We start from the raw sequence: 27,899 nt of genomic DNA, 5'->3' as shown, positions 1-27,899 counted from the left end.
AAGGGTGGGAGGATGATGGGAAACACGTCTGTACTTGTACTCAGTCACAAAGAGGCTTTATACCACAGAAAGAAGGAAGTAAAAATAACCTGTCAATCTATTTTATGCCTTAAGTCCTTTGGGAAATAAACCTTACCTTATAAACTTTTTTATTTGGTGAGAGTGAGAGGCAAAGTCAAAGGCAACTCATAATATCCAGTCTTAACAAATAAATTTATGCACCAATGCACAAAGAGTTCCAGTAGCAGGAATTTAACACCAACACCAAGGACATGGCTAGACAAAGGTAGGATAGTACTTAACATGGAAACTCTCAATTTCAATGATTAGCTTTATGCCAGGAATTTATAGGCACTATGCCATATGGAAAATTTGAGCCAACTCTAAAGGTACTCATACCTTACGCCTTTGCTTCTGCTGTTTTCTCTGTCTTATATGCCTTCCCCTTTACTCCTTATTTGTGTAGAAAAAGCCTGTTCATTTCCTCCCTTGGTTGTACGCAACTCTAAACCCAACTCCAAAGTGGAGCCCAGTGTGCTATACAGTCCATGGGGTTGCAAAGAGTCTGACATGACTTAGGGACGGAACAACTGTAGAGTTTAGAAAACCACCAAAGCTGAACTTGCATTCACTGAATAGAGATTTATTAGCTGCCTCTCATGTGCTAGGCATTGGTCTAGTCTTGGAAGACAAAGGCAAATAAACTTGATTCTTTTATTTAAAGAACTTTCAGGGGACCTCCTTGGTGGTCTAGTGGTTCAGAATCTGTCTTCCAATGCAGGAGATGTGGGTTCAATCCCTGGTTAGGGAACTCAGAACCCACATGCAGCCGAGCAGCTAAGCCCTCGCACCACGACTAGAGAAGCCTGTGCCCTGCAAGGAGGACCCAGCTTGCAGCCAGGAAAACAAAGAGCTTTCAACATATTACCTGCTGTGTTTGCTGCTTAGTGGGTAAGTCAGCTAGAAGATCTAGAAGATGATAGGATATATGGGAAAAGTAGTGAAAGATAGGCATGAAAACGCAGCCTGTATCCAATTTGTGAAGGAACTTGAATGCCATGCTGTGACATAATGCCTCCTTGTGATCCAGAGAATTGTATCATTTCATATGGTTTGCAAGGGAAGAAAGTTACTAAATGAAAGTAGAATCCTTGAGAGGTTACAAAAGAGACAAAGATAAAATAAAACTAGATTTTGGTCAAGGCAAGCAAGAAGACTCAGTGTTCTACAAAAGCGTGTAATATTTCCTTAACAAGAGAATAGTAATTTTAGAGAACAAAGGAAGAAGGGAAATGGGACTTGGTAGGAAAGAACACATCAGGCAAGAAGACAGGCTGAGCTGGGCATGTGTGAAATTAACTGATTCTAAAGGCTTAAAATCAGCACAGTGAGGGTAGAATTCAGAGATGAGAAAGGCAAGAGTTTGGTAGGTAGAGTGTAGGGTTATGAATATTAGAAAAAACTCACGGTTCTTTTTGGAAGTTTGATAAATTTATAGGGATTCTCTGATGATTCCTTCCTTCCGAGTGTTAAAAGAAAGCTGGAGGAATTAGCACTAAGCTCTGCTGGCATAGAAAACTGGGCTTTTTATACAATTCCCCTAAAATCCCCTAATCCCACAGCCATAATGCAGAATCTTCCAAATGCTTTTTCCCTAATCCTCTCAATAGTTCACTTGTTCTGGAAGCGTCTCAGTTGTTTGTTCAAAGTATATTAAGGTGCTGTGGCTTATTTTAATGCAACTTTTTCCTCTTACTTAATTGACCACTTAAAAGATCCACTTAATATGACTGGAATTAGCCAACTTAATGGGTTACTTGCATTGGATTGCTGGTCCAGCGCTCAAGGAGTACACAATCTACTGGATAGAATTAAAGAATTAAGAAATGAAAGAACTCTGGGATGTCCCTGGTAGTCCCTGTGGTTAGGACTCCATGCTTCCAATGCAGGGGGCACAGGTTTGATTTCTGGCTGGGGAACTATGATGCTATGTGCCCCGTGGTATGGCCAAAAAATTAAAAGAAAGAACTTTGGGGAAATCTGGAAAAGCTTTTTTTTGTTGTTGTTAATCTTTTTAAAAATTTATTTATTTTAATTGGAGGCTAATTACTTTACAATATTGTGGTAGTTTTTGCCATACATTGTCATGAATCAGCCATGGGTGTACATGTGTCCCACCATCCTGAACCCCGCTCCCACCTCCCTCCCACCCATCCCTCTGGGTTGTCCCAGAGCACCAGCTTTGAGTGCCCTGCTTCATGCATTGAACTTGCACTGGTCATCTATTTTACATATGGTAATATACACTTTCAATGCTATTCTCTCATATTGTCCCACCCTTTCCTTCTCCCACTTAGTCCAAAAGTCTGATCTTTCCATCAATGTCTCATTTACTGTCTTGCATATAGGGTCATCTTTACTGTTTTTCTAAATTCCATATATATGCATTAATATACAGTATTGGTATTTCTCTTTCTGGCTTACTTCACTCTGTATAATAGGCTCCAGTTTCATCCACCTCATCAGAACTGACTCAAATGCATTCTTTTTTATAGCTGAGTAATATTTCATTGTGTACATGTACCACAGCTTCCTTATCCATTCTTCTACAGATGGACATCTAGGTTGCTTCCATGTCCTAGCTATTGTAAACAGTGCTGCAATGAACATTGGGGTACATGTGTCTCTTTCAATTCTGGATTCCTCAGTGTGTATGCCCAGCAGTGGGATTGCTAGGTCATATGGCAGTTCTATTTCCAGTTTTTTAAGGAATCTCTACACTGTTCTCCATAGTGGCTGCACTAGTTTTCACTGCCATTTATCACCATTGTTTCTTTTTCTCTACTACCATGAAGTCTTCACTAGGGAAGAAGCTGAAATATTTTATAAGAACTCTGAATCCATTCAGTTTAGTCACTCAGTCATGTCCGATCTTTGTGACTCCATGAACTGCAGCATGCCAGGCTCCCCTGTCCATCACCAACTCCCGGAGCTTACGCAAACTCATGTCCGCTGAGTCAGTGATGCCATCCAATCATCTCATCCTCTGTTATCCCCTTCTCCTCCTGTCTTCAATCTGTCTTCAATGCAGTATCAAGCTCTTTTCCAGTGAGTCACTTCTTCACATTAGGTGGCCAAAGTATTGGAACTTCAGCTTCAGCATTAGTCCTTCCAACAAATATTCGGGACTGATTTCCCCTAGGATGGACTGGTTGGATCTCCTTGCAGTCCAAGGGACTCTCAACAGTCTTCTCCAACACCACAGTTAAAAAGTAACTATTCTTCGGCACTCAGCCTTCTTTATGGTCTCTCACAACCATATATGACTACTGGAAAAACCATAGCTTCGACTAGATGGACCTTTGTCAGCAAAGTAACGTTTCTGCTTTTTAGTATGCTGTCTAGGTTTGTCATACCTTTTCTTCCATGGAGCAAGCGTCTTTTAATTTCATCGCTGCAGTCACCATCTGCAGTGATTTTGGAGCCCAAGAAAATAAAGTTTGTCACTGTTTCCATTGTTTCCCCATCTATTTGCCATGAAGTGATGGGAGAGGATGCCATGATCTTAGTTTTTTGAATGTTGAGTTTTAAGCCAACTTTTTCACTCTCCTCTTTCACTTTCATCAAGAGCTCTTTAGTTCTTCACTTTCTGCCATTGGGGCAGTGTCATCTGCATATCTGAAGTTACTGATATTTCTCCCAGCAATCTTGATTCCGGCTTGTGCTTCATTCAGCCCGGCATTTTACATGATGTACTCTGCATATAAGTTAAATAAGCAGGATGACAATATACAGCCTTGAAATACTCCTTTCTCAATTTGGAACCAGTCCGTTGTTCCATGTCTGGTTCTCATGGTTGCTTCTTGACCTGCCTACAGATTTCTCAGGAGGCAGGTGAGGTGGTCTGGTATTCCCATCTCTTTCAGAATTTTTCAGTTTGTTGTGAACCACACAGTCAAAGGGGCTTCCCTGGTGGCTCAGCTGGTAAAAAATCCGCCTGCAATGTGGGAGAGCTAGCTTCGATCCCTGGGTTAGGAAGATCCCCTGGAGAAGGAAAAGGCTACCCACTCCAGTATTCTGGCCTGGAGAATTCCACAGGGTCACAAAGAGTCGGACACAACTGAGAAACTTTCACTTTTCACACAGTCAAAGGCTTTTGCATAGTCAATAAAGCAGAAGTATGTTTTTCTGGAATTCTTTTGCTCTTTCTGTGACCCAACAGATGTTGGCAATTTGATCTCTGGTTTCTCTGCCTTTGCTAAATCCAGCTTGTACATCTGGAATTTCTTGGTTCACACACTGTTGAAGCCTAGCTTGAAGGATTTTGAGCATTACCTAGCCAGCATGTGAAATGAGTGCAATTGTGTGGTAGTTTGAACATTCTTTGGCATTTCTCTTCTTTGGAACTAGAATGAAAACTGAACTTTTTCAGTCCTGTGGCCACTGCTGAGTTTTCCAAATTTGTTGGCATTTTGAGTGCAACACTTTCACAGCACCATCTTTTAGGATTTGAAATAGCTCAGCTGGAATTCCATCACCTCCACTATCCTTATTAGTAGTGATGCTTCTTAAGGCCCACTTGACTTCACACTCCAGGATGTCTGGCTCTAGGTGAGTAATAACACCATTGTGGTTGTCTAGGTCATTAAGATCTTTTTTGTATAGTTTTCCTGTGTATATTCTTGCCACCTCTTCTTAATATCTTCTGCTTCTGTTAGGTCCATAACATTTCTGTCCTTTATTATGCCCATCTTTGCATGAAATGTGCTTTTGGTATCTCTAATCTTCTTGAAGTGATCTCCAGTCTTTCCCATTCTATTATTTTCCTCTATTTCTTTGCATTGTTCACTTAGGATGGCTTTCTTATCTCTCCTTGCTATTCTTTGGAACTCTGCATACAGATGGGTATATCTTTCCTTTTCTCCTTTGCCTTTCACTTCTCTTCTTTTCTCAGCTATTTTTAGGGCCTCCTGAGACAACCATTTTGCCTTTTTGCATTTCTTTTTCTTAGGGATGGTTTTGATTACTGCTTCCTACACAATGTTATGAACCTTTATCCATAGTTCTTCTCTGTCTATCAGATCTGATCCCTGAATCTATATGTCAGCTCCTTTTTAGTACTTCGACTGGCACATTTTCAAATCCCTTAACCATTTTTATCTCTCTCCTTTTAATGTACTCCAGTTTCACTTTTAAAATATCTTTAGGTGTGGTCTGACCACAGTGTGGTCTGACTTAAAGAAGAATGTTGTAAATTCCAGGATATTATAGTTTTTTAATGATGTCAGGTATAATTAAGTCTTTTAGAAGCCACATTATTCTGCTAATTCATACTGAACCTACTATCCCAAACCCTAAAGTTTTTTCTCATGTTCTCATAGCCAAAATTTTCTGAAAAAGGGAATATAAAGGGGGAAAATTAAGAATTTGAGTGGCTGAATAGTCTATATTCTGGACTAGTCTTTACCAGGTCTTAATTTTTTGCTGAAATCAAGTCACAGCACTTCTATATTTGACTTTCTCTAACTATAATAAAAGAAGACTGCTTCACAAATATGTATCCATTTTCTAAAATCCAAAAGAGTGGATTTTAATCTGGAGTGCACATTATAATCATCTGGGGAACATTTTCTCAATGATTTTATATCAGCTCCATCTTGGACTTATTAACTAAATACCGCCAGCAAAACATGCCTATTTTGGGAAAATTTCCCAGGAGATTTTGCTATAGGTCCATGGTTTATAAATTACTACTTTATATTCCCTCAACAATTAATTTTTGAGCACTAACTTTGTGCCAGGCACTGTTATAATCATACATACTATCTGGCTATTTATAAGCAAGAACATAAACATAATTAAACATACTGCGAAGTAATTAGGTAATCATCTTACATGGTCACTTACCTTTAAATACTTGAGTGGCCCAGCGTCCTTGGAGCTCTGAAATGGGCATAATGGCACCCAAGGGCTGGATCAAGCCTATGATTGAAAGAGTTGGCTTTTCAAGGTTAGGAGGGAAGACCTTTTTATACAGGGATATCTTGTTTTTGACTACTTTGACGGAATCTTCAAGAAAAGGAAATGCAAAGCTATAGCCTGTAGCGAAGATAACAGCATCAATGTCATCCTCCCTGGAGCCGTCCTCAAATACGGCCGCCGTCTCTGTGAACTCCTTCACGTTCGTTTTCACCTTCACAAAGCCGGAAATTATGCGGTTTGGCAGGTCATCGTTTACTGTTGGATGCTGGCTGAAAATTCTGTGAATGATGATGACGAAGGAGAAATGAGAGCGATCATGAGAGAGAGAGAGAAGTCATTACCGTGTAAGTAAAATTCTGCTCTGACTGAGGTGGTTAATCAATATGCCAGTAGTCTCCCTTTATTCATGAAATTTGGGAAGGGTCTAATACATACCAGCTTGATAAAGATAAGGATGATCTCAGAGCAGATGTTGGACTGTGGAAGGCATGGAAAGGGAAGATGTTGGAGAAGTAAGGGAAGGATGGTCTTATTTGAAAAGTAGATGTATGGTTTCTCAAGGAATAATAATGCTCTTGGTGACATAATAAGGCCACAGTCTAGTGGTTTCTATCCATATGTCAGAAAGTCTGCAGAACTGTGTTATCAGCATCCTATTGAGCCTCCTTTTAGTTTCAAAGGCCCAGGTAGACTTGAACCATCATTTTCCAAACTGTATAATGAACTACGTGTGTATAGTAATTTACATTTATAAATTGATTTTACATATATTAACATAAACCTATGAAGAAGGCAGGACAGTTACCATTATCCAGGTTTTACAGATGAGGAAACTGAGGACTAAAGAAGTTAAGTGGCTTGCCTAAGGTCCTGCAGCCTAGGACTTTAGGATTTATATCAAAATGGTTTTTTATGAACTCCCTTGAGATCCTCTGGGCATGGTGAGTAGTGTTTCCTAGAAATAGCATAGGATAAGGTGACAAAAAAATGACAGGTTTGCAGAATTTGGACCTTTCTAAAAACAGTCTGAATCCTTGGATACTGTGTTAACAGGCTCTGAGAATCCTCAGCCTGTCATGTTCAGACAGAGCTGGCCTCTTCTCAGGAACTGGTCTGTTCAAACAGTATTACTGGCTTGTTGCATTTAGTAATTCTTTGACTCAGATCTTTAGGTTTGTGATTCTGTTCTCATTCCAACCTCATCATTTCATCTTTCTCTCCAAACTTACTCCTTTTCACTAACATTAACAATTCCACACTGTTGCCCAAATCACAGAACTGTGAGTCTTACATCTGGTTACCAAGGCCACCCTTTCTCCTTTAAACAGCTTCAGAATTGTTTCACTCATTCTCTGTTTCACCTGAACTGTTATAGTTGTCTTTAGGGTCTCCTGCTCCATCCCCCTTCAGTCTATGTTCTACATTATTCTGGGAGTGATTGTTCAAAAATGTATTTATTATTATTATGTCACTCACTTGCTTAAAACCTTTTGATGACGGCTCTGGACTGTCTTCATTCTAAACTTTTAATTTTATTTATCTCCAGCGAACCTGGAGATGTACTCAGGCACTCTTCTATCTCTGCCTAATAGTCCAGCCCAACAAAACTATGTGCAGGTCTTACAGCATAATGTATTTTTTGCTATTCTAAGACCTTGTATTTATAATTAGAATGCTACTTCCTTACCCTATTTGTTTGACTATCTCCTATTATTTCATAAAGACTCAGTTTATTTTTGTGATTCCCAAAGTTTTGGATGCTACAGTTTCCATAACTGAGTCAAATAAATGGCTGAAAGTTTATTGGGAAACACACTCTCCAAGTATCACCCCATTGATTAATTTCAAAGGAAAAAAATATCTTTACAGAAGAGAAACCTGGTAGCTACTACCAAATCCATGTGATCAAATTTAACATCATTAATATGTAATAAACTGCTGTCATTTGGTTCCTGATGTGACCCACCAAGAAGGCACAACATAACCTATGAGTATTTGCACCAGAACCATTTAATCTAAATATAATAGAGGAAGAACAACTATTGAAGTCCTTCCTGCAAAACAAATGGCTTCAATTCTTAAAAAAAAAAAAAATCCATGTAAAAAATAGAGAATAATTTCAGATTAAGAGAGATAAAAGAGAGATGACAACTGAATGCAACGGTGTAATATCTGACAGGATCCTAGATTTTAAAAATAAAAAAAGCTACAAAGAATTCCCTGGTGGTCCAGTGATTAGGACTCTGCACTTTAAGCCACACAGTGTGGCCCAAAAATAAAAAGCTACAAATATTATTGAAACAATTTGGGAAATTTGACTATGCAATATATTATCAATAGATAATGGTACTTTATCAATGTTCAGTTTGCTAAGTGTGGTAATTATATGTTTATGTAGAAGAATGCCCTTTTTCTTAGGCAATGTATGCTAAAGAATGTAGGGTAAAATGTCTTATTGACTACAAGTAGTTACTCTCAAATAGTTCAGGGAAAAAAATGTATGAATGCATGCATGGATATATAGATACTATATATGTATGGATCTATATACCTCCAGAAAGAGAGAGAAAGGAAATATAGTGAACTGTTAATAATAGGTCAGTCTAAATGAAGGGTATATGGGTGTTCATTGCACTTACTATTTTATAGCAAGTAAATCTAAACATTAAAAAAATTAAAAGTTGGAGGGAGTAAAAAGCATTTAAAATCACCCTCTGGAAATGCTATCACAGTCCACTTCTGTGTGAAGACTTCTGTCCTTCATAATCTCCATGCATTTCTTTTATAACATCATATTCTACCACCTATCTTCTTGTTAGAGTATTTAAAGAACTAGCCATTTCTCATTTATTGCTTACGTGATCTTGGGCAAGTTAGTTTCTCTAATTGTCAGTTTTTATATTTGCAAAATGGAGGTCAAAATAGTACCAACCTATAGGGCTACTGTGAGGACTAAATGAGATCATGCAGTAACACATTTAGCACCGTGTCTGTCTTATATTAAGTCTTCAAAAAGGTAAGATGTTAGTATTACTATTAGGTCTTGAGTCTCAGTATTCTCAAGCCAGTTTAATGCTTGGCTCAGATGCTCAGTTGTTTGTTAGATGAATGAAGGATGCACTGCCCTCTACTACCATTTTATTGTTGCTGTTGGGCATCATGTAAAAAGAACTCGTACCTTGGAGAATGATAAAATGATTAATGCCAAGGAGAATTCTAGATGGAAAATTACAGACCAGTAGATCTTGGACTTCTGTGGGGGCAAGGTAGAAATCTGATCTCTGATTCTGTGCATCTGTTTCATGTATAGGTAGAGGTAAGCTCTACTGTTAGCCTGTGGGCACAGCCCTTATACTTTGCCTTGGCCATCACTGCCAACTCCAAGCCTTGGAACGTACCTGTGTTTAGGCTTCAGGCCAAACATTTCATGATTAAACCTTTGGTTCATCTTTTTTTCCAAATATCTATTTGCTGCTGATTCACCAGTAATCTTCTTCAGCAAGTGATTAAATCGAGATGACAAAACTGTATCAAAAGGATATCCAAAGTCTCCTACACGATTGAGGATCCAAGCCCCTTTTCTGGTGCTGAGGAAAACCTGAGGGATGGGGAAAAAATAATTTTTGCTTTTGCCATTCTCTGAAGAAATGGGAGCTCATTTTTTTCAAGATGAAGTTCAAACTCATTAATCTGCCTTTTTATTCCCTGCCTATCTCTTTATTTATTTAAATTTCCTGCTATTTTCTTCTCAAACACTAAGCTTACAATTAAATTGGTATATTCACTGAACAAGAATATATCTTGCTGTAAGCTACCACTGCATTTCTGTTTAATGTCATTATGCCTCCCTGAAAGGCCCTCTATTCCCTAAATTCTCCAAAGCTTATTCCTTTTCAAGATCCAGAATCAAGTCTCTCTCCTCCATAAGATATCACTGATCATTCTGGCTGATAATTTTCTCTTCATTTTCTGAACTTATCTAGCACTTATCACCTGTTCAACTCATTTAAAATCAGGGAACAGTAAAGCTGACAGGAAGTGGACATCATTTAATTTAAAACCTTCAACCTATTCTTGGCCTTTGACATTGTTTGCATTATTACAAAAAAACATCAATTATACTGATATTTAACATTGTATATTCTGATTTTTGTCTTTCCAAATGTATTTTCTCCAAGGTAGAAGGTATATCAGATACATCTTTTAGTTCCCAACATACCATCATCAACATTTCCATTTATTGAGAATTATAACCTGTAAGTCACTGTATTAGGTCCTTTATCTGTATTTTTATTTGATCAATAAATAAATACCTCTTGAGGTAGGTAATGTTATATCCATTTAATGGATGAGAAACATGGAGAAGATGAATAATTTGCCTGAACTCATATAGCTACTAAGTGGTAGAGCTGAATTTCTAACCTAAGTCTTACCTACGCCAAAGCTTGTGCTTAAGAAATGTTTCAGTTATTTAAGGGAAAAACTGAAAATTGCAAGTAGAGCAACAGGGGAGCTGGTCACTCTTTCTGTGTCATCTGCTGGCTCAAGTCCACATTCAGAGCTAATAAAAGTTTGGTATTCAGCTACTTGGCAAAAGCATCACTTTGTCTATGTTATAACACTCTCTAGAGATAGTTTCCAGGGTTGTAAGCTATTTAAGCGGAGAAGGCAATAGCACCCCACTCCAGTACTCTTACCTAGAAAATCCCATGAATGGAGGAGCCTGGTGGGCTACAGTCCATGGGGTCGCCAAGAGTTGGACATGACTGAGTGACTCCACTTTCACTTTTCACTTTCATGCATTGGAGAAGGAAATGGCAACCCACTCCAGTGTTCTTGCCTGGAGAATCCCGGAGATGGGGGAGCCTGGTGGGCTGCCGTCTATGGGGTCGCACAGAGTCGGACACGACTGAAGTGACGCAGCAGCAGCAGTAGCAGCAGCAAGCTATTTAAGTACATTGTTTCATGGGTTTTCTTTTTTTTTTTTTGGTTCATGCCCTGCAGCAAGTGGGATCTTAGTTCCCCAACCAGGGATTGAACACACACCCTCTGCACTGGAGTCTTAACCACTGTACTGCCAGGGAAGTCCTTGTTTTATGGTTTTTTTGTTTAAGTCCTCCTGTTAAAAGGTGACCTGTCTACAGAGGGATGATCATATACTTCATACATGTATTCTCACCAATGGTGACCTTAAGCACTATCATAATTAAGCACTTTTATGTGTCACAGTTGAAAGAGCATGCATGGTCTTAGGAATCAAATGATTTTGTGTACAGTCTATGTAACTTTTAAAATATAGGTTATAAGTAATGTAAATGCTCAGAGCTGCAGTTAAAAAGTTCTCAACCAATACATTATAAAGCAATTATCTTCCATTTAAAAAATAGTAAAAAGTTCTCTCTATATAAAATAGTGACAATAATACATATGTCACAAACCTTTATCAGAAACATATCCACCTTACCTCTACCTACTCTTGCTGCCCTGTTCTTTGGCAATTTATGGTTCCTCAGTGCTTGCACAGAAATAGAGGAAAACAACAGAGATCTCTTCAAGAAAATTAGAGATACCAAGGGAACATTTCAGGCAAAGATGGGCTTGATAAAGGACAGAAATGGTATGGACCTAACAGAAGCAGAAGATATTAAGAAGAGGTGGCAAGAATACACAGAAGAACTGTACAAAACAGATCTTCACGACCCAGATAATCACGATGGTGTGATCACTCACCTAGAACCAGACATCCTGGAATGTGAAGTCAAGTGGGCCTTAGAAAGCATCATTACGAACAATGCTAGTGGAGGTGATGGAATTCCAGTGGAGCTATTTCAAATCCTGAAAGATGATGCTGTGAAAGTGCTGCACTCAATATGCCAGCACATTGGGAAAACTCAGCAGTGGCCACAGGACTGGAAAAAGTCAGTTTTTATTCCAATGCCAAAGAATGCTCAAACTACTGCACAATTGCACTCATTTCACATGCTAGTAAAGTAATGCTCAAAATTCTCCAAGCCAGGCTTCAGCAATACGTGAACCGTGAACTTCCTGATGTTCAAGCTGGTTTTAGAAAAGGTAGAAGAACCAGAGATCAAATTGCCAACATCTGCTGGATCATGGAAAAAGCAAGAGAGTTCCAGAAAAACATCTATTTCTGCTTCATTGACTATGTCAAAGCCTTTGACTGCGTAGATCACAATCAACTGTGGAAAATTCTTCAAGGGATGGGAATACCAGACCACCTGACCTGCCTCTTGAGAAACCTATATGCAGGTCAGGAAGCAACATTTAGAACTGGACATGGAACAACAGACTGGTTCCAAATAGGAAAAAGAGTACATCAAGGCTATATATTGTCACCCTGCTTATTTAACTTCTATGCAGAGTACATCATGAGCAATGCTGGCCTGGAAGAAGCACAAGCTGGAATCAAGATTGCTGGGAGAAATATCAGTAACCTCAGATATGCAGATGATACCACCCTCATGGCAGAAAGTGAAGAGGAAATAAAGTCTCCTGATGAAAGTGAAAGAGGAGAGTGAAAAGTTGGCTTAAAGCTGAACATTTAGAAAATGAAGATCATGGCATCCGGTCAAATCACTTCATGGGAAATAGATGGGGAAACAGTGGAAACAGTGTTAGACTTTATTTTGGGGGCTCCAAAATCACTGCAGATGGTGACTGCAGCCATGAAATTAAAAGACGCTTACTCCTTGGAAGGAAAGTTATGACCAACCTACATAGTATATTAAAAAGCAGAGACATTACTTTGCCAACAAAGGTTCATCTAGTCAAGGCTATGGTTTTTCCAGTGGTCATGTATGGATGTGAGAGTTGGACTGTGAAGAAAGCTGAGCACCGAAGAATTGATGCTTTTGAACTGTGGTGTTGGAGAAGACTCTTGAGAGTCCCTTGGACAGCAAGGAGATTCAACCAGTCCATTTTAAAGGAGATCAGTCCTGGGTGTTCATTGGAAGGACTGATGCTAAAGCTGAAACTCCAATACTTTGGCTACCTCATGCAAAGATTGAGTCATTGGAAAAGACTCTGATGCTGGGAGGGATTGGGGGCAGGAGGAGAAGTGGGGGACAGAGGATGAGATGGCTGGATGGCATCACCAACTCGATGGATATGAGTTTGCATGAACTCCAGGAGTTGATGATGGACAGGGAGGCCTGGCGTGCTGCGATTCTTGGGGTCACAAATAGTCGGACACAACTGAGCGACTGAACTGAACTGAATTGATGCTTATAAGGCCAAGCTTCTCTATAAGCTGACAATTTAACAAGCCAATGGTATTAAAGAAAGCTCATGCCTTGGGTCCCTACCACATACTTTGAACATTCTTTTATTACATCACCCACATACATTTTTACCCTTTATTATTTACATAACTCTTTCCTAATAAATGCTTATTGAATTAATTCATGGAGTAACATATGAAATCAGTTTTGTGGTAATAGATGGGGATAAACCTGAGAAGAAGTGTTATTGAATGGAGTCTCTGGGCAAAGGTTATTTAACAAAGTTGTGGCATTAAACTTCCTTTTTTAAAAGTAATTTAAAATGTATGTTTAATTAAAGTTACTGAAGAACAACCAGGCATTTAACTATGCCAAAAAAGTTATGATTCCAGAAAGACATGAATCTTTATGATTCCAGAAAGATGATGTCTTTTTCTAGGAATTTATAATGAAGATACTTTCTTCCCAGTTCAAAATCTATGATACAAAAACAACAACAACAACAACACAACCAAAAAACGCTCAAGGACATAGAAATGGCTTTACTGTGGATGATATTCTATGTTAACTAACCGTACGCAGAAGCTGGGGAGAGCTGCTTGCATATGCTACAATGTGGATGCTTTTCATACTGATGTCCATGTTGTCTTCAGAGGATTAGACTGCCTTTTTTTTTTTTTTTTTTTTCATTTGGGGAGTGAAGAAGAGTGAAGAGGAAAATTCCCCTACCAGCCTATGAGTGAAAAGCTTTCAATGACCCGTACACTTTCCTTCAAAATAAGAGCATGGCACTTCTGCTGGCCAACAAGTAGTCCACACTGTGGATGCTGCATTCTAACAGGCTCTCCCAGCAATCACTTGGTCTTCTTCAAAGCCAGAGGCACCCTCCAAAGAGACAGCTGAGAGAGATTATGGGCACAGTCCTTGGTCATAACTAAATTCCTTAGAGTGAGGCCAGATAAATGATGGAAATCTTAACTTGGAACCTGGCTCAGTCACATCATCAATCATGATGTTGCCAACTGAGGCAACAAAACCAATCCCTACATTTGCCATTGGCCCTGATGGGCTGTGAGCAGGTATATACACTCCGTTGGGTCCTGCAGCTTCCTTGGTGAAGCAAAGTAAATAATTTTACTAATTCAAACCTGTTTGGCCCTGTGGCTAATTTCCACTGCCAGGTCTCCTCCAGAATTCCCAATGCCAATTATAATGACTCTTTTTCCAGTGAAACTGTCTGGATTCTTATACTCTCGACTATGGAAGTATTGTCCTTTGAACTTCTCAATTCCTGCAAGAGAAGGAAAAATAATTACTGGGTAATGGTCATTCAATTTTTTTTGCAGTGTGCAGAGTTTATGCATACATTCTCCATGTGTTCTTCTTTTATTCAAGTGCACTGTCACCTTTTTAATATTTTTGCCTGCTTTCTTTTCCCATAGCCCCAGAGTCAAACCTTGTGATTTCCTTATCATAAGTAGTCTGCTTAACTCAGGATCTGTTTGTATTTTGGACTTGTGGACTCACAAATCCAAACTACTTCAGAAAACATTCTCTTGTCTTTTCATCTTCTTCTTCCTTTTTTTTTTTTTTTGTAGTTGACTTACGTCAGTTCCAGATGTATAACATAGTAATGATATTTTATAGATTATGCAACATTCAAACTTATTACAATATTATAGTGGTTTAGATGCTCAGTTGTGTCAGACTCCTTGTGACCCTCCAGACTGCAGCCTACCAGGCTCCTCTGTCCATTGGATTCTCCGGGCAACAACCCTGGAGTGGGTTACCATTTCCTTCTCTAATAATATTATAGTATTTTGACTACATTCTTTGTGCTGTATATTATATTACTTGTGACTTATTTTATAATTAGTAGTTTGTATTTCATAATCCCCTTTACCTATTTTGCCCACCCCACCCTCTCTTCATCTTCTGTAAATACCTACTTCCATTTCAATTGTAGTATACATGTTTTTATATACTCTAGAGTATACATAGAATCCATGTGCAATGCAGGAAGACATGGCTTCAATCCCTAGGTTGGGAAGATCTCCTGGAGGAAGAAATGGCAACCCACTCCAGTGGTAACACAAAGAGTTGAAAACTGAGCAACTGAGCACATACACAGTATTTTTTTTCTCTCAAAATGAAAATCCAGGCCAAAGACTGTAATTTAACTCTTTCTTTAAGCTTTATTTTCTTGCTTAGAAACTCAATATTTCTGTTTCCTCCATTGCTAAAAAAAAAAAAAAATAGCCTTCATTCAAGATAAAGAGATGTGGTGTATTTATACAATGAAATATTACTCAGTCATGAAAAAGAACAAAATCATGTCATTTGCAGCAACAGGGATGCCCCTAAAGGTTGTCAAAGTGAGTGAAGTAAGTCAGAGAAAGACAAATATCATATGGTATCTCTTATATGTGGAGTCTAAAAAATCGTACAGATGAACTTATTTACAAAACAGAAAGAGTTATAGAAAACAAACTTTTCTATAGGGAGGAAAAGTGGGGGAGGGATAAACTGGGACACGGGGATTGGCATATACACACTACTGTAAGAAGGGGTCTCTGGTGGCTCAATGGTAAAGAATTCACCTGCCAGTGCAGGAAACATGGGTTCACTTCCTTAGTTGAGAGGATGCCCTGGAGAAGGAAATGGCAACTGACTTCAGTATTCTTGCCTGGGAAATCCCATGGATAAAGGATCCTGGTGGGCTATAGTCTATGGGGTCGCAAAAGAGTCTGACATAACTTGACAACTAAACAGCACTAATAAGGACCTGCTGTAGAGCAAGGGAACTCTTTTCAATACTCTGTAATGACCTGTGTGGCAAAAGAATCTTAAAAAGAGTGGATATATGATTCACTTTGCTATACAGCAGAAATGTTTCAAAACAATATTTAAATCAACTATACTCCAATAAAAATTTTTTAAAGCCCTCGTTCAGTCTAATGCAGATCAACTCTTTTTATCCTTAGAAAATCTATAATCATTGTGAAACTAAATATAAAGCCTTCTAATTTTCCTCTAGTCCCCCATGTTATTGTTATTTCTACCTCCCCAATATTATTAATACAAGTTACCACAACATTTTTCAGTAGAATATGCAGAATTAGGATAAGCCTTATTTCATCTGAAGGCAGGAATCACTCAGACCATTCTTTAGGGACCAGGTCACAGGCATGGTTCAAGGGTCTTCTTGCTTAGTAGGCTACTTACCAGGGAAACTTTCCAAGGGTAAGTGAGCATAGGTGTGATGCCCAGTGCAAACCATAACTCCATCGAAGACATACACCTCCTTTTTCCCTTCAGATTCCGTGACCACCTCCCATTGGCCTGAAGTGGGGAAATCAGGCTGCTTCTTCACACTGCACACAGTGGTCTAAGAAGAAAAGGGGTCACCACAGGGGAGTGTAGCCACAGCCTACGCAGTGGTCATCTTCCCTGACAGGTCTGTCTTTGCAGGGGGTTACACAAAGGGCTGATACCACATAAGAGGGCTAAGGCAGGGATATTTGATTTTCATACTCTACAAATAAAAATTTTTTTTTGTTTGGGGCTATGGTCAGAGTGAGAAAACTTTCACGAGGGAAGCTAAATAAAACAGAGTTGGCAGACTAATGTTGCACTATCCTCTCCTTCTAGAAAAGTACAAATGACTACTTTTATTGGGCCATGCCTCAGTTGGTAAAGATTCTTCCTGCAATGCAGGAGACCAGGGTTTGATCCCTGGGTCGGAAAGAATCCCCTGGAGAAGGAAATGGCAACCAACTGCAGTATTCTTTCCTGGGAAAATCCCATGGACAAAGGAGCCTGGCGGGCTACAGTCCATGGGATCACAAGAGTAGGACATAACTTAGCAACTAAACCATCACAACCACCACCACCTTGGTCAGAGTGAGAAAACTTTCATGAGGCAACCTAGTTCAAACGAGTTGGCAAATTAATGTTGCACTGTCTTCTTCTAGAAAAGTGCAAATTACTAGTTTTATTAGGCCATGCGTGTGTGTATGCTCAGTCACTCAATCATGTCTGACTCTTTGCAATCCCCTGGACTGTAGCCCACCAGGCTCCTCTGTCCACGGGATTTTCCAGGCAAGAATACTGGAGTGGGTTGCCATTTCCTCCTCCAGGGGATATTCCTGACACAGGGATCAAAGTCTGCTGTGTCTCCTGCATTGGCAGGTGGATTCTTCACCACTGCGCCACCTGGGCAGCCATTCTTGGACCATATGCCCTGGACCATACCCTAAGGCAATATGATACTTAAATAAAATTTGGGCTTCTCTTGTGTTTCTAAGACACTTGATGCAATAAATGCCTATTCCTCCCCATACTCCCAGACATCCTGAGATCTTCCGATGCCTTCTTATCTCAGGCTCCGTTCTCACTGTCTAGTCTTAAACGTGTGACTGAGCTAATAAGGCTCCCTTTCCTAATAGAGTAGAAAAACATCTCAGTGGCTCATGTTTTGTGTAAATGAACTTCTTTGACTCTCATAAATGCCCATTTTATAAATAACTAGAAAAAAAGAAGATAAAAGATGGGATAGTCAGTGGTATAGTTTTTAGCTTTAAAAACAAATACGGGTTACTCTACCTAGTCTAAGGAAACATTAAGAGTATGTCCTAGGTGCTTCTAGGATTTATGACCATAATGTCTTGGTGGACTAATAACACTCTTATATACCCAAGTGATCCTATATTATTTATAGTTCCTCTCTATCATGTTCTTACTTTTACACAGGCCAATGCTCCTGCCTGGACCATCCTTTTATGCTTTCCTCATTTGGAGATACTCAACCTTCAACATTTAGTTTGGTATTATCTCCTCTAAGAAAACGTCCTTAGTGAAGGGAAGTGAAGTCGCTCAGTTGTGTCCGACTCTTTGCGACCCCATGGACTGTAGCCTTCCAGGCTCCTCTGTTCATGGGATTTTCCAGGCAATATACTGGAGTGGATTGCCATTTCCTTCTCCAGGGGATCTTCCCAACTCAGGGATTGAATCCGGATCTCTTGCACTGTAGACAGACACTTTACCATCTGAGCCACCAGGGAAGTCCAAGGGTACCTGATAATTCAAGCTCTAATGGATTAAGTGTCCCACCTCTGAGCTGCAATGTATAGATCTCAGGGCATTTATCACCCTGTAACTCTGTATTTTATTAATTATGCTTACAATGAAATTTTCATTTTTCTGGCTCCTAACTAGACTGTTAAATCACTGTTTTTTTGTTTGTTTTGTTTTTTGGGGGTATTTGTTTCTTCACTGCTTAGTGTGGTAACAAACCTAAGTGTTTTTAACAAGTGAAGAGAAGCATCACTAGACTATAAATGACTGACTTTGGAAGTCGTCACTGGATATTGCCATTTTAATTTTGCTGGTAAATAGAAAAAGGCATGATTTAGTAGAATGATCAGAAAGTAGACGATTTGGGCTTTTTGCCAGCTGTCAGAAACTCTGGTTCTTTTATGGTCATGGCTTAAAATAATAGAAATATCATGGAAGATTTTACAGCAGGAAGGAACCAAGGAGGTGATATACTACAATCATCTTGTTTTACAAATAAAACTAAGACACGTCAAAGTTGAGGAACTTACTTGCCTGAAATCACAAGTAGATTAGCATCAGAACAAAGACTAGAATTTAAGGTTTTTTTTCCCAATTCAGTGTTCCTTCCTCTACTCCAGAGTTGACTTATTTGCTTTCTCATAACTGTTCAATAACTAATTCATGGGGTTGTTGTCGTCACATAAAAAATGCATTGGAAAGCACTTCAGAAAGCATAAAAGGCTAAGTGGCAAGTTGTGGAACAAGTTGTGGCACCAGAAGTTTTCAAAGTGCCCATACCTGTCAGTTCTCATTTGTTTATTGTAATCAAATGATACAGAATGAAGGCAATGAAATGAAGGTTGCTTCCTGGATCTGGAGTCAAAATACATAGAAGAGGGACTTTTCCATTGATACTTTTCAGTCAGAGAGAAAACACAGTGTAGAGTCTATTGGATAGATACATGAGCATATCAAACCAAGCTACACAGAAGCACCGCTAAATGAAACCACATTATTCATTTACTTTGCAAACAACTTCAAACACAGAGATACCCACAAAATTCCCTACCTTAAATCGAATGTACTTTAGAAGGTCAAATTCTTTGGCATACATCCTGAAATACTCCAGGACCTGGGAGTTGTGCATGAAGTTAGGATAATGATCTGGGATGGGATAGTCACTGAAGCACATCATCTCCTTAGAAGTGTTGATGATCACTGACTTGTAAATACTTGCCCTTCCTTCTTCAGGTTCTTCCTGCAGTAAATAAAAAGCATTCATAGCAGCCTGAGAATTAAGGTCATCATTTATAAACAGCCAATTAACATTTGAAAAGTTACATGAAATGCCAATTTTTTAAAAAAGTTATACACACACATCCCTTTATATCTCCCAGGATTTGCACCCTCATGCTGTCTCTTCCCCTTGAATCTGAGTTGTCTTTATGACTTGCTTTTGACCAACAGCATGCAGTTAGAATGATACTGGATGGCTTCCAAGACTAAGTGGTAAATAGTCTTGCTGCTTCCACCTGGGTTTCTTAGAAAGCTTCCTCTCATAGAAGTCAGCAGCTGTGTCACAAGTCCAGCTACCCTGAGACCATCAGCCTGTGAGGAAGCCCAAGCTATCCACATGAAGAGAATGTTTGTGATAGAGAGATGTGCAGCCAGCCCCCAGAAGTCCTAGTTATCCCAGCTGATGTTCTAAACATGGAAACAAAGAGGTCATAGGATGTGTCCAGTCTTAGATTAAAATGACAAGAGACTCCAAGTGAGAACTGCCCATCTGAGTACTAGTTTCAAGGTTTTTCGTGTACTTGGAACAACTGTTCTCCAGGAAACACTGTACTAATTTATAATTCTGTCCACTATGTGTTCCTGTTTTACCTTATTTTCACTAATTTAAAAGACAATTATTCAGTGTTAGCAAAAATGAAATCTCAGTACAATGTTTTCTGGAGAGTAATGCGGCAAGAACATGAAAACCCTTGACACTTAGCCATTTAAAGAACGATTTAGTATTCAGACAAAAATTTATGTTTATGTTGATACCATTATTTATAATATAAAAATGAAATAAGTTAAATGTCTGTGATATTGTGATTTATAAGGAATATATATTTGGTCATCCAGATGGTCCAAATATATTTCTCATATATATTTGGTCTTTCTACCACAGTTCCTGGCTCAGAGCCCCCAAAACTCTTGTGATTTCCCTAGTGTTGAGAGTGATTAAAGTCTTTTGTTGTGTTAGTATGGTGACTCTTAGAAAGCAAATAATGGTGGGCCTGGTTACCAATTAAGCAAACCCTGTGGGTTGTCACTTTCAGTTGCCCCCTTCTGACTTCTGGGGAGGGGAGAGGGACTGGAAGTTGAATCAGTAGCCAATGCCCAGTGATTTAATTAATCATTCCTATGTCATGAAGCTGCCATAAAAACCCAAAAGAGTAGGATTTAGGGAGCTTCCAGGTTGGTGAACCTGAAAGATGAGGAGAGCAGCATGCCTAGAGAGGGCATGGAAGCTCAGTGTCCTTCCCCTGTGCATCTCTCTCCTTGGCTGTTCCCAAGCTACATACTTTTATAAGAAACTGGTCATCGAGTGAGTACATGGGTTTTCTGTGTTCTGTGAGCTGCTCTAGCAAATTAAGCAAACCCAAGGAAAGGGTCATGGGAATTTCTGATTTATAGCCAGTTGGTCAGAAGCACTGGTAATAACCTGAGTTTATGACTTGGTGTCTACAGTAGGGCTGAGGGGCGGTCTTATAGGACTGAGCTCTCAATTTGTGGAATCTGAAACTATCTCTGGGTAAATAGAATTGAGCTTAATTCTTGGACATCTTGCTAGTATCTGAATGTTGTTTGTTGGTGTCTGGGGACCATCCCCCACCCATGCACATACACACCCACACACACTTGCTTTGGTCTCAGAACCATTTAATGCCCAACAAATACACTGTATTTGAGAATCACTACTCTAGATCCTTGCTACCTGAAGTATGATCTGTGAACTAGCAGGCAGAGATATTTCTTGGGAGACAGTTAGAAATGCAGAATCTCAGGCCCCACCCCTATCTACTGAATTGGAACCTGCCTTTCTAGCAAAATCCTCAAGATTCTCCCAGGTAGCTCAGTGGCAAAGAATCTGCCTGCCAGTACAGGAGGCGCAAGAGACACAGGTTCAACCTCTGGGTTGGGAAGATGCCCTGGAGGAGGGCATAGCAACCTATACCTGTATTCTTGCCTGGATAATCCCATGGACAGAGGAGCATGGTGGGCTACAGTCCACGGGGTTGCAAAGGGTTGAACATGACTGAAGTGACTTAGCACACACAAACAGGGGCGTTGTACTGACCACATAAAATAGCACAGTATCTATCCAGACCACTATATTAGCCTTAACTGAAACAGCACAAACGATGATTTTTTAACTCTTTTTAAAATTGTTTTGATTATGAACAATTACCTTAACCAATTTGTACCCCCTTTTCCCTTTCTGGGCTTTGCAGGTGGCCCAGTGGTAAGAATCTGCCTGCCAATGCAAGAGATGTGGGTTCGATCCCTGGGTGGGAAAGATCTCTTGGAATAGGAGATGGCAACCCACTCCAGTATTCTTGCCTGGAAAATCCCATGGACAGAGGATCCTGGTGGGTTAAAGTCCATGGAGTCAAAAAGATTCCAATACAACTGAGCACGCACGCATGCACTTCCTTTTTAGGGCTTTTCTGGTGGCTCAGTGGTAAAGAATCTGCCTACCAATGCAGAAAACACAGGTTCGAATCTGGGTTGGAAGATCCCCTGGAGAAGGAAATAGCAATCTGCCCTAGCAGTCTTGCCTGGGAAATCACACGGACAGAGGAGCCTAACAGACCACAGTTCATGGAGTTGCAAAAGAGTCCACATAACTTAAAGACTAAACAACAAAGAGTTGTTTATCATGCAGAGACAGTCTTCCCTTTTTTCCATAAACAAACAGATATTTGGATGTTGGGTATTACTGAGCATTCAATGGCCATAAAGGAGAGTGTTCATTGGCTTTGCCCACATTAGAGATGATTTTCCCCTGGTTTTTAGAGAAGAATTTTTGAATTTCAGAATCCTGGATTGACCATTCCCATTTCTTTGCCCTATACTTCAGGATCTCATTCTTGTTGGCTGCCAATAATGTTTTCACAAGTCTCTTTTCAAGTCTCTTCTAACCTATCCTACAAATTTCAACCAAAGTGTTCTTTCTAGGGTATGGGTGTACCTCTTCTCTAATTAAACTTTTGGATGCTGCTCCATTTTCTATAGTTTGTTTTTCAGTTTAGGATTCAGAGACCTCCATAATGTCTTATAGTTTATATATTCTTTATCTCCCCAATTCGATTGTAAACCCCTTGACTTATATTTATGATCTTTCCCACAGTATATAAAATTATAAATAGCACTTAGTAGATATTTAATAGATGTATGGTGAATTACATTGAGAAAGGTACATATAGAAAAAAAGAAGTAAATTTCCCATAATGCATAACAAACTAATGAAATACATCAAATTCATTTCAAAAAGAGTTGAATAAGATATTTTTATCTTATAAAAATTTGTTGTAAGGAAAATTGCAAAGTAATATAAAATCAAATGCATGAAGATATTCAATTTATATTATTTAAAATAGCTATTAATTAGAAATCACTTAAATGGCCCCTCCCCCAATAGGCAAATGGTTTAATACATTATGATCTCAGTACGATGTAGAATTTATCTTCCACACCACTTCTTAAGTATCCCGCTAAATTCAAAGCAGATCCTGTCAGCCCACTGCTTACTGGCTTCTACTGATTCCATGTGGGAAACCAGATTTCTTATTCTAAACCTCAGCATGTTGCATAATCCTAATCTACTTTATTAAGGTGAGGTGAAGTTGCTCAGTCGTGTCCGGCTCTTTGCGACCCCGTGGACTGTAACCTACTAGGCTTCTCCGTTCATGGGATTCTCCAGGCAAGAATACTGGAGTGGATTGCCATTTCCTTCTCCAGGGGATCTTCCCAACCCAGGAATCGAACCCAGGTCTTCCGCATTGGAGGCGGAAGCTTTAACCTCTGAGCCACCAGGGAATTATCTTCATTTATTGTTCTCCTCAGTTAACTTCAAGCTTCTGAGTCATTAGATTGTTTTTGAAACATTCTAGACTCTTTTACAACTTTAAACTTTTGTAATACTACTGCTTCTTCATTTGGAAAATTCTTATCAGTCATTCAAGAGTCCCATCAAATGTGACTTCTTGGGAGAAGTATTTCTTGTTCTCTCCACTGAGTTAAATGCTCCCATTCAACCTCCAAACTGCCAAAACTCTCTGCTCATATTGCCATCATGGTGACTTAGAATACACAGTAGTCTACATTTGTTACTATGACTGTGAGATACCCAAAAGTAGAGTTTGTGTCTTATTTTTTGCATTTCTGATGTGTGTGTGTGTGTGTGTGTGCAGTCAGTCGTGTCTGACTCTTTGCAACCGAATGGACTGTAGCCCACCAGGCTCCTCTGACAATGGAATTTTCCAGAATACTGAAGTAGGTTGCCCTTTCCTACTCCAGAAAGTATATATCTTCCCAACCTGGTATATAGTGGATGCTTAATAAATGATTTGAAATGAATTAATGAGTGAATTATAGAGATTGAATTTGGAGACACTTAAAAATGTGGTTTTGAAATCTGCAAAGGAACACTGAAAATAGCCTATGCTATAACTTTAAGTGGAAAAAGTAATATACAAAATTAAATTTACATTGTAATCATCAAATATAATATTATGTATGCCTGGGACAACTATGTCTGTGTCTACCCATGTTTACATAATTACACATTGTATAATCTCTACCCTGTTATATGAGTATATTTTATTTATTATAAATCAATAAAACTTGAAGGTAGGAAAAACAAATTGATTTATTAAGGAGGTAGGATTTTTCTCTTATTTTTGTAGAAATATTTATATCACACCTTCATGATAAAACCCTTCAGCAAACTAGGAATAGGGGAAAACACCTTCAATTTGATAAAGAACATCCACAAAATACTTACAGGTAACATTATACTTTGAAGAAGGGAATGACAACCCACTCCAGTATTCTTGGCTGGAGAATCCCATGAACTGAGGAGCCTGGTGGGCTACCATCCATGGGGTCGCAAAGAGTAGGACATGAATGAGCGACTAACACAACAACATTATACTTAACACTGAGAAAATGAACAATTTACCCATAAAACTGAGAACAAGGCAAGGACAGCCTCTCTTAACACTTCTATTAAACACTGTATTAGAAATCCTAACTAATGTAATAAGGTAAGAAATGGCAATAAAGGTATACATATTGGGTAGGAATAAGTAAAATGATTTTTATTTGAAGATGATATGACTGTCTGTCTATGTAGAAAATTCCAAAGAATTTTTTAAAATTCCTGGAATTAATAAGCAATTATAGCAGGGCTGCAGGCTACAGAGGTAATATACAAAAGCCAACTGCTTTCCTATATACCAGAAATGAAAAATTGGACTTTGAAATTAAAAACCATACCATTTATAATAATACTCCCCAAATTAAATGCTTAGGTAAAAATCTAACAAAATATGTATGAGACTTATATCCAGGTAATATAAAACACAGAAGAAGAAAATCAAAGATATAAATAAATGAAAACATATTCTGTACTCATAGATTGGAAGACTCAATATTGGTAAGATGTCAGTTTTCCCAACTTGATCTATAGGTTCAGTGCAATCCCAGTCAATCTCCCAGCTAGCTATTTTGTAGATGTTGACAAACTGATTCTAAAATGTATGTGGAAAGACAAAAAGCCTAGAATAGCCAACTTTGCCCTTAAGTGTGGACTGTGCATAGTGACTTTCTTCCCAAGAGTACAGTATGACATGGGAGAAAAAAAGAGAAACTTCACAGTGACAAATCCTGATAAACACCATTTCAAGCCAGGTCATCAAGATTAACATCAATCAGTGTGATGAGTGTGATAGAGTGTAACATTGATATGTTGTGATGAGAATGGCACTCTACCTCTAAGGTCTTCCTCCCCAAAATTCATAACCCCAGTCTAACCATGATGAAAACATCAGACAAATCCCAACTGAGGGATTTTCTATAAAATATCTAACCAGTGATTCTCAAAACTGTCAAGGTTATCAAAAACAATGAAAGGCTAAGAAACTGACATAGCCATGAGGAGCCTAAAGAGACATGACAGCTGGAACAGGAAAAGGTCATTAGGAAAAATAAACCTAAATAAATCTGAATAAAGCATGGACTTCAGTTAATAATAAAGTATCAATATTGGTTCATTAATTACAACAAATGTTATCACACTAATGTAAGATGTTAATAATATCTGGGCATGAGGTATATGGGAACTCTGTACTATTTTCCTAATAATTCTGTAAACCTAACACAGCTCTAAAATTAAAGTTTATTTAAACATACTATTTGTAATAGCACATTAAAAAATTAATTAGTGGTTAGGTCCTTTTGAAAACAAGGTGTTTGTGAGGGCAGGGGTAGAAATATTCTTAACTATTAAATTTGACTTCATTCATTCAGCAGATATTTCTAAAGTAATAAAAAACACTATATTAAGGACTTCCCTCGGAGAAGGCAATAGCAACCCACTCCAGTACCATGGATGGAGGAGCCTGGTAGGCTGCAGTCCACGGGGTCGCTAAGAGTCGGACATGACTAAGCAACTTCACTTTCACTTTCATGCACTAGAGAAGGAAAAGCCAACCCACTCCAGAGTTTTTGCCTGGAGAATCCCAGGGTCAGGGGAGCGGTGGGCTGCCGTCTATGGGGTCGTACAGAGTCGGACACGACTGAAGCGACTTAGCAGCAGCAGCAGCAGCAGCAGCCGCAGGGACTTCCCTGGTGGTCCAGTGGCTAAAACTCCACACTGTACCAAAGTAGAAGGCGTGGATTCGATCCCTGGTTAGGAAACTAGATCCCACTTGCCACATCTAATAGTTCTCATGCTGCAACTAAAGATCCTGCATGCTGCAACCAAGACCCAGCACTGCCAAAATAAAAAAACAAAACAAAACAAAAAACATCATGATCTTAATGCTAACAAATACACTCTGTCCTTGTTTTCCGGAGAAGGCAATGGCACCCCACTCCAGTACTCTTGCCTGGGAAATCCCATGGACGGGGGAGCCTGGTGGGCTACAGTCCATGGTGTCGCTAAGAGTCGGACACGACTGAGCGACTTCACTTTCATTTTTCACTTTCATGCATTGGAGAAGGAAATGGCAACCCACTCCAGTGTTCTTGCCTGGAGAATCCCAGGGACAGAGGAGCCTGGTGGGCTTCCGTCTATGGGGTTGCACAGAGTCGGACATGACTGACGCGACTTAGCAGCAGCAGCAGTCCTTGTTTTCCAAAGGTTCGAAGTTTCCAAATAGAAGGAATAGACTGATGCTTTCCACAGCAGGTCTATTGGGGGTCACTGAGCTAAATGAATCACAGATCTTACCCTTTATATGTGACAATAATCATATATTTGTATTAACTTTCAAATAATTAAGACAATGAAATATTGTATCTCCACAAAAACCTTCAAGCCCTTCTAAACACCCCATTGGTAGTGCTTGGTAGTGCTTATTACTGTCAGCTCACTACTTTATAAATGAGGGCAGAGCAGTATCAGGTCAGTGAGTAGAAAAAGGAGCTTCCACTCCTGCATTTTAGTATTTTCTACCGTCAGTGAATAATCTTCCCTATACAGACATACTTTGATCATATTTCCTGCCTAAGCACATGACTTGCATTGAATAGGAAATTCATGTGAAAAAAAAAAATAATGGGGACATAGGGTAGTTTAATTTAAACTGAAGGGATCAGAGGCAATAGTAAGGGTAGAAGAATGGAGAAAAATGACTCACCTTCAGTGGGAGGAATGAGAACAGTGTGGACCTTCTGTTCCTTTGGCAGACTTTCAGAATCTCATCAGACCCCAGTTGTCTTAGGACTGTTCTCAATGTTGTCTTCACACAGGGATCACATGGGGAACTCTAAAATACTAATGCCTGGTCCCTTCTCCCAGAGACCCTGTTTTATTTTTATTTATTTATTTTTTAATTTTTATTTTTACTTTATTTTGCTTTACAATACTATATTGGTTTTGCCATACATTGACATGAATCACCCACGGGTGTACATGAGTTCCCAATCCTGAACCTCCCTCCCACCTCCCACCCCATATCATTTCTCTGGATCATCCCCGTGCACCAGCCCCAAGCAACCTGTATCCTGTATCAAACATAGACTGGTGATTCGTTTCTTACCTGATAGTATACATGTTTCAATGCCATTCTCCCAAATCATCCTACCCTCTCCCTCTCCCACAGAGTCTAAAAGTCCATTCTATACATCTGTGCCAGAGACCCTGTTTTAATTACTCCCTGTCTATGGAGAAGGCGATGGCACCCCACCCCAGTACTCTTGCCTGGAAAATCCCATGGGCAGAGGAGCCTGGTGGGCTGCAGTTCATGGGGTGGTGAAGAGTTGAACATGACTGAGTGACTCCACTTTTACTTTTCACTTTCATGCATTGGAGAAGGAAATGGCAACCCACTCCAG

General features: G+C 39.3%; 1 protein-coding gene and 1 non-coding gene across 8 annotated transcripts in view; both read right to left on the bottom strand.

Moving 5' to 3' along the window:
* Positions 1–27,899, bottom strand: part of FMO5 (flavin containing dimethylaniline monoxygenase 5) — a 55,066-nt gene that overhangs the window by 22,057 nt on the left and 5,110 nt on the right. For all 7 annotated transcript variants that reach the window (XM_040230887.1, XM_040230880.1, XM_040230886.1 and 4 more), the window contains exons 3-7: positions 19,351–19,539; positions 16,449–16,611; positions 14,372–14,514; positions 9,381–9,580; positions 5,908–6,260 (exon numbers count right to left, since the gene is read on the bottom strand). In XM_040230887.1, the coding sequence (XP_040086821.1) occupies positions 5,908–6,260; positions 9,381–9,580; positions 14,372–14,514; positions 16,449–16,611; positions 19,351–19,539 (1,048 nt within the window). The remainder of the gene's footprint in view (positions 1–5,907; positions 6,261–9,380; positions 9,581–14,371; positions 14,515–16,448; positions 16,612–19,350; positions 19,540–27,899) is intronic.
* On the bottom strand, positions 23,304–23,375 carry TRNAW-CCA. Its single transcript has one exon. It is a non-coding gene; the product is annotated as a tRNA-Trp (tRNA).

Source organism: Oryx dammah, unplaced genomic scaffold (genome assembly GCF_014754425.2).
Source record: "Oryx dammah isolate SB20612 unplaced genomic scaffold, SCBI_Odam_1.1 HiC_scaffold_28, whole genome shotgun sequence".
In the NCBI taxonomy this organism is placed as follows: Eukaryota; Metazoa; Chordata; class Mammalia; order Artiodactyla; family Bovidae; genus Oryx; species Oryx dammah.
Note: the sequence above shows the minus strand (reverse complement) of the source record. Positions and strands in the feature narration are given on the sequence as shown.